Below are 13576 nucleotides of genomic sequence, written 5' to 3'. Positions count from 1 at the left end.
TGCCGGGAGGAAATTTAATCAAATAAAACTAAAGCCGAAAAGAACGTTTGAAAAGTCTTTTTGGGGTATGTCTATCTGATGGCAGACCATAACTTGGCCTATCTCCTTAGGGTGGACACCAAGCAACAGATAATGCGGAAACTGACTTCGTGTGGGTAAATGCCTCTAAATACAGTAAAGTAACAACACAACTTCAACTGTTATCACTCAAAATATTTAAAATATATTAAAAAACTATAAATACATAACAAATATTCACAGAGACAAATATTAAAATACAGAAATAATACTGTACACCAGCAGAATTACTTATAAACATTGTATTTTACAGAACAAACTTGGCAAAAATATCCACAAACATAATTATTCATAAACAGAAGAATTCTTAACAAAAAGAATTTTTTACAAACAGAATTATTCACAAACGCAAGTATTTATTAACAGGATTGTTTACAAAGAGCACTATATTTACAAAAAGAAATATTCACAAACAGAAATATTTACATAAATAATTAGGCCTATTCACAACCGAAATATTTACATAAATAATTAGGCCTATCCACAAACAGAAATATATACATAAATAATTGGGCCTATTCACAAACAGAAATATTTACAAACAGAATTATTCACAAACAGAAATATTACAAACGGAATTATTCACAAACAGAAATATTACAAACGGAATTATTCACAAACAGAAGTATTTATAAACAGGATTCTTTACAACGAGCACCATTGACAAAGAAATACTCACAGAGCTATTTGCACTAGACATGTTCAATAACAAATTTACAGAAAGATTTTTTTTAAAGAAAAAATATTTAAAAATAAAGAAAATACTATATAAATGGTGATGACGCTAGACACTGTAAATTTTAAGTCAGCGGACTATAAAAGTTGTCCGAAGTTCTACAGAATGTAATACTGACGAAATAAATCGTTGCGCACCTAAACCTTCCAATCATTTGTTCGCAAAGATAGCGTCACAGTCGGTTGCTATGGTCACCAACACTAATGTGTTTGATCTCGTAGCACTGTCCATGGTGTCGAAGGCTTGCTTCACGTGGTCTGCGTCCTCGCGAGATCTCGTCCAGACGTGAAGAATTTGTTTGTTCCATTTCTCTAATGTGTTCCTACTCGACTGTACAATCCCTGTATGGAGAGAAACGAACCGTGAAATTGACAAAAGCATAATCAACTGCTGTAGTGATATTTTTTCTTTATTTTTCTTTCTGGCGTTATATTTTGCTTGTTCGAAAGTACATGCTGTAAAGATTCAACGGTTTTGAAACGAAAATTTAACAAGAGCATCGCTGACTTCATGTACCACGTTTTATAACTTGCAAGAGATAACACCACTGAAACTTTGTAAATCGATATCATATTCTTGTGTACCGCGTAAACCAGCAATCACATAAATAAATGAATAAATCTTGACCTTTTCAGTATAACCTTCTTACTAGACTTAAATATACAGCATTAATATCCTTTAATTAAAAAAAGCTTCAAACTCTAAATTTGTTGAATTTCATTTGTATACAAATTACTTATTCCTGACAGGTACCGGTACCCAACTTAATGTCGACATCTATTACATGTTTAAAAGAATACAAAGATTGCTGCAAATTTACAGGATTGACTCTTACCTGATAGTTTCTTCTTGAGCAAATAGCATGCATCGTTTTGTGTGTAGTTTCCCTGGTATTTCATCGCCCTGGTAACGGATACGCCTATTTTCACCCCAGCCAATCCGCAGACGTAATCCGTAATGGAACCCCCACGTGGAAAGTATGATACTTCCATTTCTGTCTGAAAACAGAAAAACAGGAAGTTCCTTATTTGTCCACACATGCATTTTCATTTATTTGCTTGTTGGCTAAGGCCGGAGAATTTTCACTTATACGATGGCGGCCAGGGTAAAATCACCGGCCTTTGGCAACTTAATGACGAGCTTTCCCAATTGTGACGTACAGATATGCAAACCAAATTGTTGGCAGACAAGTGGTCTTCAACAAACTTGACACCGTGCAGGTTTCGTGTACCGCTCCACAACCGAGATAGGAGAGTATACACATTTCCTGCCGAAGGCCGGGTTTCACCTGCTCTCCATGTGTCCTATAACGATTGAAAGTCATTTAGTAGACCATTGTTTAATGAAACGCAGAAGTCAAGGTGGTTTCACTTATTGCACAAATATGGTTTTGTGATTTGTCTGAATATATTACACACTAGTTTCTAAAGGGCCGCAATATAGGCATACAAGATTTATGCTCGTCATATACATTTTTTATTTATTTATTTATTTATTTTTCGCCGCAATCAAGCATTTGACAGTGATATGACGGCGGTCGGTTTCACTCAAGCACACGTGGATAATAACAAGGGAAATAACTCCGCTTATACCATGTTACACGTACGATAAACCGCCTAACGTTAAGTCCTTTACGTCGAACATCAACGATAAAATACATAATTCCACCCCTGGCGCTACAAAGTTTGCCAGTTTCTAGCAATAGCATTTTTGTATGTGCCAATGCTTGCAGTTTTATAGAAGTATATGAGTTTTTTTCTTTGTCTACAGTCGACATTTAAAACGAATGTTTAAAAGCAAAGTGACAAATCAGTAACAATCAGTATCATGCAAAACTCCACCCACAACTATTTTCATTCATTTATTGTTTTTATTTAGAATTTTATATTCGTCTTAAGTGGGATTTAAAGCGAGGTAAAATACGGTGGCCTTTTCGGAAAACATCGCCTAGCTGAGACGGGGAAGTCCTCTTAATTGTTTACGCATTCTTTTGAAAACGGTTATTTTCTCTAAAATCAGCCCTGGTGACCTATCTTAGGATGATTCTGTTATCATTCTTAGTGATGCTCGAATATATTCTGTTATTGCAGCATAATAATGTGACCTATTCAACGCAATATTCTGTTAGTCTAATCCCTATTACATAATCCCTATAACATAATCCCTATTACCACCGGTATTCTCACCTTTAACAATGTAGCCCCAAAACACGTGTGCAATAATTCGTAAGATAGCACTTCAGAGATGACGGAGCTTCCTCCGGCGTTAGGCACAGAGAGGAGTCTAACAGCGTCCATGGACAGTCTCATATGTTTGGCCTCCCTCAGGGTCTGGAGGGTTGTACATATTACTCCACATGCGCAGGTGTCCTTCACTAGTTTGTTAAATATAAACCACTGACTGTACGAAACCGTGAAATTTTCTCCTACGAAAACGGATGTGCGATGAGATGTTGATGAATTCTGATTTCCTATTCCTGTGTGATTTGAAGATCTTTTCTGTACTAGGTTTGTTCGTGACGATTGTCTTTTCTTTTTTGACAGGCCGTGTTTGGAGCGTCGCTCAGTGGTTGGGCCGGCCCAGCGCCTCCCACGGCCCGGTTTGACAGTCGTCATCGTTCCCCTGTCTCGCGGCCCCCTTGTAGGCGAGCTCTCTGTACGCGAGTTTCCATTCGTCGTGTCGAGGCCGCGAAGGAGGGGAGAAACTGGGCGGCGTGCGACTGGAGAAAAAACGACTGGAATTCTCCGTTAAGCACCCCGACGAACTTCCTGTGCTATTGTTCAGTGTCCTATTTCGCTTTCGGTTTGTTGCCGTAGTGGTGGGATTTCGCTGAGCCATTTTGAACTAAATATCTTGTCCGTGAGAAATGTACACGTATAGCTAATGTCAATGTTTCACACTACGCACAGCACTAAGAAATGTCAAAACATTTAGCCACATGATCCAACAGGCTTACAACGTCCTGATCATAGTAGCTGAGACGTATATTGTCACATTTTGCCTAACTGATGAAACCGTTTGCCCTGTGTGGTGAAATAACGCGAAATCTGCCCGCTATATATATATATATATATGATACGGGGAATCCGGAAATGAAACCCGGGCGTAAAAATAGATCGAGTCTGCGGGACAGCCAATGAGGAGCCTCCGATATGACATCAAGATTCTTGACGTCATTCTATCCGTGGAATCCAAAAAGAGGCTCGCCTTGCACAACGAGCACATGCCGGTTCCTGCCAAGTTTATTTTTAGAATCGGTAGCGTGTTCATGGATTACCGGTGTTTAGCTAAATATTCTGCATTTACTTCGATACTACTAAATTTATTTTGTTTTTTTTTGTGGCCACAACTGTAAAAGACGACATATTCTGTGATGATATCTGTCATAATGTAATAATGCACCCAAAAAAATATTTTACATATTGTTTCCCACGACTCAATGAATAAATCATAACAGTCTTAAGGAAATATAAAAACTTAATTTTGAAGAATAAAATGGTTGAAAATGAAAACTGTATATCTTAGCCATTGAGTAACTGAATGCAAGTGAGTAAATGTGAGCTCATACTGGCTTCCTTTCCAGCCGTACATGGGAAAGACTCTGTCAAAAACCTGCGGGTAGTCGTGGGTTTTCCTTGGTCGCAATCTGATCGCGGTTTCCTCCCACCATAATGCTGACCGCCGTCGCATAAGTGAAATATTCCCGAGTGCGACACAAATCAAACAAAATAAATAAATTATATTTAATTGCTGTAAACATGTTGAAAATATAACTTGAATAATATGCTTCCTATCAAAAAATACAGTTCGTGCATATCATTTATTTTCACACAATAACACTGTTAAACGGCGTATTTTTATTTCCCTTTGTTTCCTATTTTCTTACACAATGTTTTTACACAATTAAAGATCAAAGAACGTTTTCCTGTTTATTTGTTTTCAAACACAGTCAAACGATTTATCCTTTTTTAACTGTTTAAGATGAAGTGAGTGAATTACCAAAACAAAAACAAACAAAAAAAAACGCCATCACACAGATTCGAACTCACAACTGCTTACGCTTCAGCTTCCGTATATTCAGACATTCCCTGTAATATGCTGTTGTACACATCGCAAATCAACAGTGTCATTACTACCGAGTATGTATGACGCATGTAAACCTTATATACTCGAGAGTAACAGGACCGCACTATATATAGACACAGAATTATATGGTGTTCACATTATATAGATAGATATACGTTAGAGCATAGATACTGTGTGCTTGCACGCTCAAATGTCAATATCTGCAAAATACAGCGCCGTACCGAAGCATTCAGAAGGTCTGACTGATCTGCGCTGTAATGGCGCAGGCCTTACTACCAAATCTACACACATGTATAGCGCCTTCAGTAGAGTATTTCTCAGTGTACACAGGGCATACCAGGTCTCCCGAGACGCTTACATTTCGCCTCATATTCTATAAACACCCCAAGACAATGAGCAAATGACCAATATCAAATATATATGCAGTCAGCTGCAGTGTGTGCATGCAGATGCTCTGAGAGCTGCAAATGGACTGGGTGGGTTTATACCAGAAAAGCCAATGGAGACACAGTATTGGGTCGAGCAAACGTCTCTAGTGTTAAGGAGGCGGCAACAAGTTCTACTCAGACTTTCCACGCTGTTATTATGCTGTTAGTTTCTTTCTTTGTCTAACGTCACATTTATATCGGCCAACTGACGTTGGGATGTCCCAATTACATTTTTATTTATTTATTCATATCGTCAAATGACTGAAATAATTGCGAAATACGAAAGAATATATACATATTTATTTATTTATTTGTTTGTTTGAATTGAGTAATTAACTAGGTATTCAACATTTTTCACTTACATGATGGTGCTCAATTTTATGGGGGTGAGGGGGGGTGGGGGGTGGGAGGAAACCAGAGTGCCCGGAGTAAACCATCGAGCTTTGGCAGGTACCTGGCATACCTCTTGGCGTAAGTTCCAGTCAAGAGAGACAGAGTTGGATTCGAACACGCGACCTAACTGGTCTGAGCCAGAGACAACCCATGCTTTATTCAAGGTGTTAGGTACATGTTATTATGTGATGTTATATGCATGTACTACAATCCTTTACTCTAATAACGGACAGTAAACTGGCGTTAGACTGCGTCAAGTATCAGCTTTGTCATTAAAGGTCCCTTATGTCCGCAGGTGTAAGTCGTGCCAGTAGGTGTCACTAATGTCATTAGGTGTACGTAGTGCCAGTAGGTGTCACTATTGTCACAAGGTGTGAGTACTGCCAGTAAGTGCCACTAGTGTCATTGGGTGTAAGTGCTGCCAGTAGGAGTCACTATTGTCAGTAGGTGTAAGTAGTGCCAGTAGGTGTCACTATTGTCAGTAGGTGTAAGCAGTGCCAGTAGGTGTCACTAATGTCAGCAAGTGTATAAGTTACTAACGTCAGCAAAAGTCAATAATATCAGTAGGAGTCACTGATGTCAGTAGATGTCATTAACGTCGGCCGAAGTCAATAATGTCGGTAGGAGTCATGTTGTAGTAGGTGTCACTAATAGAAATAGGAGTCATTAAAGTCATTAGGAGGCACTAATGTCAGGAGAAGCCACTAATCTCCTGAGGAGTCACTAAAGACAGCAAGAGTCACTATAGCTAATAGCAGTCACTAATATAAGTTATGTCACTTTTGTCGGCCGGAGTCACTAATGTCAGTATAGGAGTCAACTGGTGCCAGTAGATGTCACTAATGTCAGTAGGAGTTTACTGGTGCCAGTAGATGTCACTAATGTCAGTAGGAGTCAACTGGTGCCAGTAGATGTCACTAATGTCAGTAGGAGTCTACTGGTGCCAGTAGATGTCACTAATGGCAATAGGAGTCTACTGGTGCTAGTAGATGTCACTAATGTCAGTCAGAGTCTACTGGTACCAGTAGATGTCACTAATGTCAGTATAGGAGTCTACTGGTACCAGTAGATGTCACTAATGTCAGTAGGAGTCTACTGGTACCAGTAGATGTCACTAATGTCAGTATAGGAGTCTACTGGTGCCAGTAGATGTCACTACTGTCAGTAGGAGTCTACTTGTGCCAGTAGGTGTCACTAATGTCAGTAGGAGTTTACTGGTACCAGTAGATGTCACTAATGTCAGTATTGGAGTCTACTGGTACCAGTAGATGTCACTAATGTCAGTATAGGAGTCTACTGGTGCCGGTAGATGTCACTAATGTCAGTAGGAGTCTACTTGTGCCAGTAGGTGTCACTAATGTCAGTAGGAGTTTACTGGTGCCAGTAGATGTCACTAATATCAGTATAGGAGTTTACTGGTGCCAGTAGATGTCACTAGTGTCAGTAGGAGTCTACTGGTGCCAGTAGATGTCACTAATGTCAGTAGGAGTCTACTGGTACCAGTAGATGTCACTAATGTCAGTACAGGAGTCTACTGGTGCCAGTAGATGTCACTACTGTCAGTAGGAGTCTACTTGTGCCAGTAGGTGTCACTAATGTCAGTAGGAGTTTACTGGTACCAGTAGATGTCACTAATGTCAGTATTGGAGTCTACTGGTACCAGTAGATGTCACTAATGTCAGTATAGGAGTCTACTGGTGCCGGTAGATGTCACTAATGTCAGTAGGAGTCTACTTGTGCCAGTAGGTGTCACTAATGTCAGTAGGAGTTTACTGGTGCCAGTAGATGTCACTAATATCAGTATAGGAGTTTACTGGTGCCAGTAGATGTCACTAGTGTCAGTAGGAGTCTACTGGTGCCAGTAGATGTCACTAATGTCAGTAGGAGTCTACTGGTGCCAGTAGATGTCACTAATGTCAGTAGGAGTCAACTGGTGCCAGTAGATGTCACTAATATCAGTATAGGAGTCTACTGGTGCCAGTAAATGTCACTAATGTCAGTAGGAGTTTACTGGTGTCAGTAGATGTCACTAATGTCAGTAGGAGTCTACTGGTACCAGCAGATATCAATAATGTCAGTAGGAGTCTACTGGTGACAGTAGATGTCACTAATGTCAGTATAGGAGTTTACTGGTGCCAGTAGATGTCACTAATGTCAGTATAGGAGTTTACTGGTGCCGGTAGATGTCACTAATGTCAGTAGGAGTCTACTGGTGCCAGTAGATGTCACTAATGTCAGTATAGGAGTTTACTGGTGCCAGTAGATGTCACTAATGTCAGTAGGAGTTTACTGGTGCCAGTAGATGTCACTAATGTCAGTATAGGAGTTTACTGGTGCCGGTAGATGCCACTAATGTCAGTAGGAGTCTACTGGTGCCAGTAGATGTCACTAATGTCAGTATAGGAGTTTACTGGTGCCAGTAGATGTCACTAATGTCAGTAGGAGTTTACTGGTGCCAGTAGATGTCACTTATGTCAGTAGGAGTCTACTGGTGCCAGAAGATGTCACTAATGTCAGTCAGAGTCTACTGGTGCCGGTAGATGTCACTAATGTCAGTAGGAGTCTACTTGTGCCAGTAGGTGTCACTAATGTCAGTAGGAGTTTACTGGTGCCAGTAGATGTCACTAATATCAGTATAGGAGTCTACTGGTGCCAGTAGATGTCACTAGTGTCAGTAGGAGTCTACTGGTGCCAGTAGATGTCACTAATGTCAGTAGGAGTCTACTGGTGCCAGTAGATGTCACTAATGTCAGTAGGAGTCAACTGGTGCCAGTAGATGTCACTAATATCAGTATAGGAGTCTACTGGTGCCAGTAGATGTCACTAATGTCAGTAGGAGTTTACTGGTGTCAGTAGATGTCACTAATGTCAGAAGAGGGCCTCCTCAATCATTCAATCAAATAATCAAATAATCAGTCAATAAATCTTTTAATAAATCTATAAATCGGTCGTATCACTGAAGTGAGTCGACCAACCGTTAAATAACCAAACCGGCAATTAAAACCATGAATCTATCAATTTGTCGTTTCACTAAACACGAGAATCCAAAAGTGAAACCATGCATCAGCCACTCATCTTCTATACAATGTAATGAAAGACTTACATGCAGCGTAGAGAGTGAATCCAGAACAGTGACGGTTGTGTGATGGTTAGCAAATGGTCACACGCAACCGGTGAAATAGGGCCTCTTGACAATTTACCTCATTTAGGATTTTATTTTGCCTGTTCATGTAGTTGCTTATATACTAGAAAATTACTCCACGAGTAGCACAGAATTAGGTTAAAAAAAATGCCGTAATGTTAATTGAAATGTATTAAATGTCACTGGTATAGAAAAACTAAAAATGCCATATTTTCATTAGGTTTAACAATAATATAATAACAGTCATTCGTTTTCCGTGAGGCTCTGCTCGGTTTCCTCTCACCATAATGCTGGCCGCTGCCATTTAAGTGAAATAATTTTGTGTACGGCCTAAAACAATCAATTAAATACCTGCTCATTTCGCTGTGAGAAGTGCCACATGGCATCTACCCCATCGCTCAAAACACTACGTCATATATTTACGTGTATTGAAACATAGTGACACAGTAACACACGTATATTTACTCTATATCATTAAACGGCACGGAAATGGACAACAGAATACATATTCATGAGTTAGGCCATCGTTCTGTTTTGTTGTGCCCTCGTTAGCACAGGTGTCGCTCGGACCTTGCATGACGACGCTGTAACACGTTTGTGATGGTCGGGGTTACGGACAGCCGTCTATAAACAGGGCAACAGATGGGAGACGGCACGGGGCCTAGTCGTGGGCCTGTAAAGGCTGCTATCTCGGAGTTAAATCAGATTATAATGGCGTAAACTCATTTATAGTCTGTAAGTGATTATGTGTATATACAGTTATATATGTGTAGAATATACATGCATGCAGTCGGAAATTAGATTTATAGGTTTCCTTAAAGTTATACACAATCACATGAATAATAACAAGAGGCCATGTTCAAGTACAGCTCATATTGGCTCCCTCTCCGGTCGTAAGTGTAATGGTCTTGCACAACCTGCGGATGGTCGTGGGTTCCCCCGGCTTTGCCCGGTTTTCTCCCACCATACTGGTGGCCTCCGTCGTATAAGTGAATATTGTTGAGTACAGCGTAAAACACCAATCACATATTATTAAATATATAGCAGAATCCGCTTTTTGAATCCATGCTGGCAGAGATGGTTTGAGTTCAGTGGTGTGGGTGGAGGTGTGATCGGAGAGGGCGGAGGGGGCGGAGGGGTTGGAGGTGTTGCTGGTGGTGGTGGTAGGGCGGACGGGCTGATAATGGTTTGTGCCCATGAAGGTTTCTGCGGTGGAAATGGAAGCTCGGTTTGCTCTGAAGTAGAGAAAATATCCAAAAATCAACGAGTTGAAAGAAGAGCACTTGTATTTCATGTATATTCTTTGAGACATACGTGGATGGTGTTAAGCTTAGATGATGCGTAAGGTGCTATATACTATGAACATTAATACAAGTAAACTCACAAGTGGAAGGATTTCTTCGGTTATAGAATTAATCATATGCCGGTTCAACTGGAAGGCCGATTGCTCTGAAAGAAAGAAAATGCCGCATACTGGATGACAAAGCAATGAATTAAAAGAACACCTTGTTATCGGCACCAAGTCAGATTTGGAATTTGCAAACTAAGCGCCCTACATCTGTGACTGTGTTTCCATTTCATATAACATTTTGAAATAATATTTTAATCATCCGAAATCGCTGCATACTGCCTCAGTGGTACTTCATGCTGCCTCACTGATGCTATTTTTCTGCTTCATTGGTACTGCTGCTGCCTCACTGGCAATGCATGCTGGCTGACTGGCACTGCATGCTACGTGACTGGTACCACATGCTCCCTCACTCTTACTGCATGCTGCCTCACTCTTACTGCATGCTGGCTCACTGGTATTGCATGCTGCGTCAAAGCTAATGCATGTAGCCTCACAAGTACTGCATGCAGCCTCACTGGTACTGCAGGTTGCCTAACTGGTACTCCATGCAGCCTCACTAGTACTGCATGCAGCCTCAATGGTACTGCAGGTTGCCTAACTGGTACTCCATGCTGCCTCACTGGTACTGCAGGTTGCCTAACTGGTACTCCATGCTGGCTCACTGGTATTGCATCCTGCCTCACTGATAGTGCATGCTGTCTGATTGGTACTGCTACTGACTGACTGGTAATGCATGCTGCCTCACTGGTACTGCATGCTGGCTCACATGTAATGCATGCAGCCTCACTGGTACTACATGCTTCCTCACTTGTACTGCATGCAGCCTCACTGGTACTGCATGCTTCCTGATTGGTACTGCATGCTGCGTCAAAGTCAATGCATGCAGCCTCACTTGTACTGCATGCTTTCTCACTTGTACTGCATGCTGCCTCACTGGTACTGCATGTTGCCTCACCGGTACTGCATGCTGCCTCCTGGGTACTTTATGCTGCCTTACTCGTACTGCATGCTGCGTCAAAGGCAATGCATGCAGCCTCACTGGTACTGCATGCTTTCTCACTTGTACTGCATGCTGCCTCACTGGTACTGCATGCTTTCTCACTTGTACTGCATGCTGCCTCACTGGTACTAGCATGTTGCCTCACCGGTACTGCATGCTGCCTCATGGGTACTGTATGCTGCCTTACTCGTACTGCATGCTGCCTCACTGGTACTGCAGCCTGATGACAGACATCATGCAAACCGGCACCTGTCTGGTCAATTGGCCAGTCTAATCCCTTATGCCCTGAGCGCCAAGCCAATGGAAAGCTCATTAACACTAACAGTTGTACTGTCTTAGGTATGACCGGAATCAGGTTTGAACCCTAGGCCTGGACCTGAACCTTAGCAGGCGGCAGTTCAAATTATCGATGTAAACGATCAATTGTGTGCTTAAACGTTGTATGCAACAGTTTGGTTTTTTGCTTAACGCAAGTTTGGCAAGTTACTGGCGAACCATCGCACGTGTGTTATTTGGTTTCCTGTGCATTTCATGCAAGGCCACATCAAGGAGCTTCGTCGACCACTTACTTTCAGAAGTCCGATGTGGGACATATTACGTCATTTCAGTTATACTGGGCATTCCACTGCAGCGTCAACAGCGCGTCGTCACAGCGGCTATATCAAATACATCACAGATGAAACCGCAAAGCGCAACATGTTTTGCGTCGCGCCACGAAAGACTTGAGGCGTGCAAGAACTGTGTCACACTAGCGCCAGATTTGTAAGAGGAAAATCTGCCGGTACCTCATTACCGGTAGGCTCCTTTCTCAGGCACTATAATACACAGCGATATAACTATTTATGCATGTTCATTTGATTGTCGCTTAACTGAAGAATTATTCCAGCATTTTAAGTGATGGCGCTCATGTTCATAGGTGAAGTGCCCGGCGTGAACTACTGACCCTTGGCAAGTTAATGACAAACGACACAATAGGTACACATATGCAAATCAAATTGATGGAAAACAATTCATTGGTCTTCAATTAACGAACGTTAGAGCCCCGTCAATCCTGTCTTGTCACATAAAAACCCTCACGAGGTGAGAGCGGTTCGGGAGTTACAAATCACCTGTCCGAGATAGGGTTTTAAACGCCGTTTATATACAAGGCATAATTGTCTCGTTATGTTGACAATATGTTAATAACACAGACAAAATCAACCCTGAACAGTTGCTTTACAGAAGCGTTAAACTCCGTCTTGCGCGCGAAATGGGGCATGAAAACAAGTTTTCAGCTGTTTCAAATTTTAATTTTATTCTTTCAGTTTTTTTAATGACCGCGTGAAAATATGAGTAGATGACGGACGACCTTCGTTTTCACCGGTAGATACATATATATTTTACTATTTTCCGTACACATTACCATTGTCTTCTGCCGCACCTGTCCATGATGGGCGAAATGCATAGCAGATTACTGGAACGGAATTGATCACCTTACGTCTAAACGGAAGTGTTTTCTGTAGCTTCACTATGAAAAGATTTTTTTTTTCCTTTGGCATATAAAACTTGTCTTTTTCTCACTCACCCAATATATGTACAACCTATATGGAACATTCAAATAGAAAACAGGCCAATGCCTTTCAGGGCCTAAAAAGCGCTCCCGTAAAGTTCAGGATAGCCCATATTAGAACTGACCTTTTTCTGCACTGAATGAACATTGTGAATGTTAAAGATAATTGTCAAAATTAAACAGATATTAGTGCCAACGCTCTCGTAGGGTTATATATATTTATACCTGTACGGTATATATAGGCCTATATATAGGTATCTGTGTGTATATCTTCGTGTACGCTGTGATGTCGAGGGCCTTATTACTTATTACTGTACACGTACCTTTATATATAGGCCATATAATTACGCAGTGGTTAAATAGTGGTTTGCGTATTGATACTGTAGGAAGAATGCATATAGTAGCCTGCACCTTAACACTTCATGAGGCACCGAACGGCACTCTAGTCCGTGGGTTACCATACAATGCAGCTAGCAGTGTTGTCTTTCTTTTTTTATGACGACAGTCCCTGACAACGGTGGTTTAGTCTTTCTTGTTTTTGGTAGATTCTGATTGATTTAAGAACGAATTTACGGTTAGACCTTGGTACGGGATGACAATATAGCCGTTCTGTAATTCATCCAATGAGATAAAAGGAATGGAGAGGATGGAATCGATAAATTGTTCTGCAGCTTGGCTATGGGAATATAAATGAGACTGGTGCCCCCTCGCATGGTCGAATGACGTCATTTGCTGGCGACCGTTTGATTGGCCCGATGCGCGCGATTTCATTAATATTAATAAACTCCACATCGGTAATGAGCGAAGGACGGA

General features: G+C 41.1%; 1 protein-coding gene across 1 annotated transcript; it reads right to left on the bottom strand.

Annotated features, from left to right (window-relative positions):
• Positions 1-355: 355 nt before the first annotated feature.
• Positions 356-3893, bottom strand: LOC135463954 (AAC-rich mRNA clone AAC4 protein-like). The gene is made up of 3 exons (XM_064741424.1): positions 3001-3893; positions 1650-1812; positions 356-1155 (listed from the first exon to the last, which is right to left on the bottom strand). Exons 1-3 carry the CDS (start codon positions 3427-3429, stop codon positions 965-967), a joined length of 783 nt encoding a protein of 260 aa, XP_064597494.1. The 5' UTR covers positions 3430-3893; the 3' UTR covers positions 356-964.
• Between the last annotated feature and the right edge of the window lie 9683 nt (positions 3894-13576).

The sequence above is a fragment of the Liolophura sinensis genome, chromosome 3 (genome assembly GCF_032854445.1).
Source record: "Liolophura sinensis isolate JHLJ2023 chromosome 3, CUHK_Ljap_v2, whole genome shotgun sequence".
In the NCBI taxonomy this organism is placed as follows: Eukaryota; Metazoa; Mollusca; class Polyplacophora; order Chitonida; family Chitonidae; genus Liolophura; species Liolophura sinensis.
The sequence above is the reverse complement of the archived record's forward strand: the minus strand, read 5'-3'. Positions and strand labels throughout refer to the sequence as shown.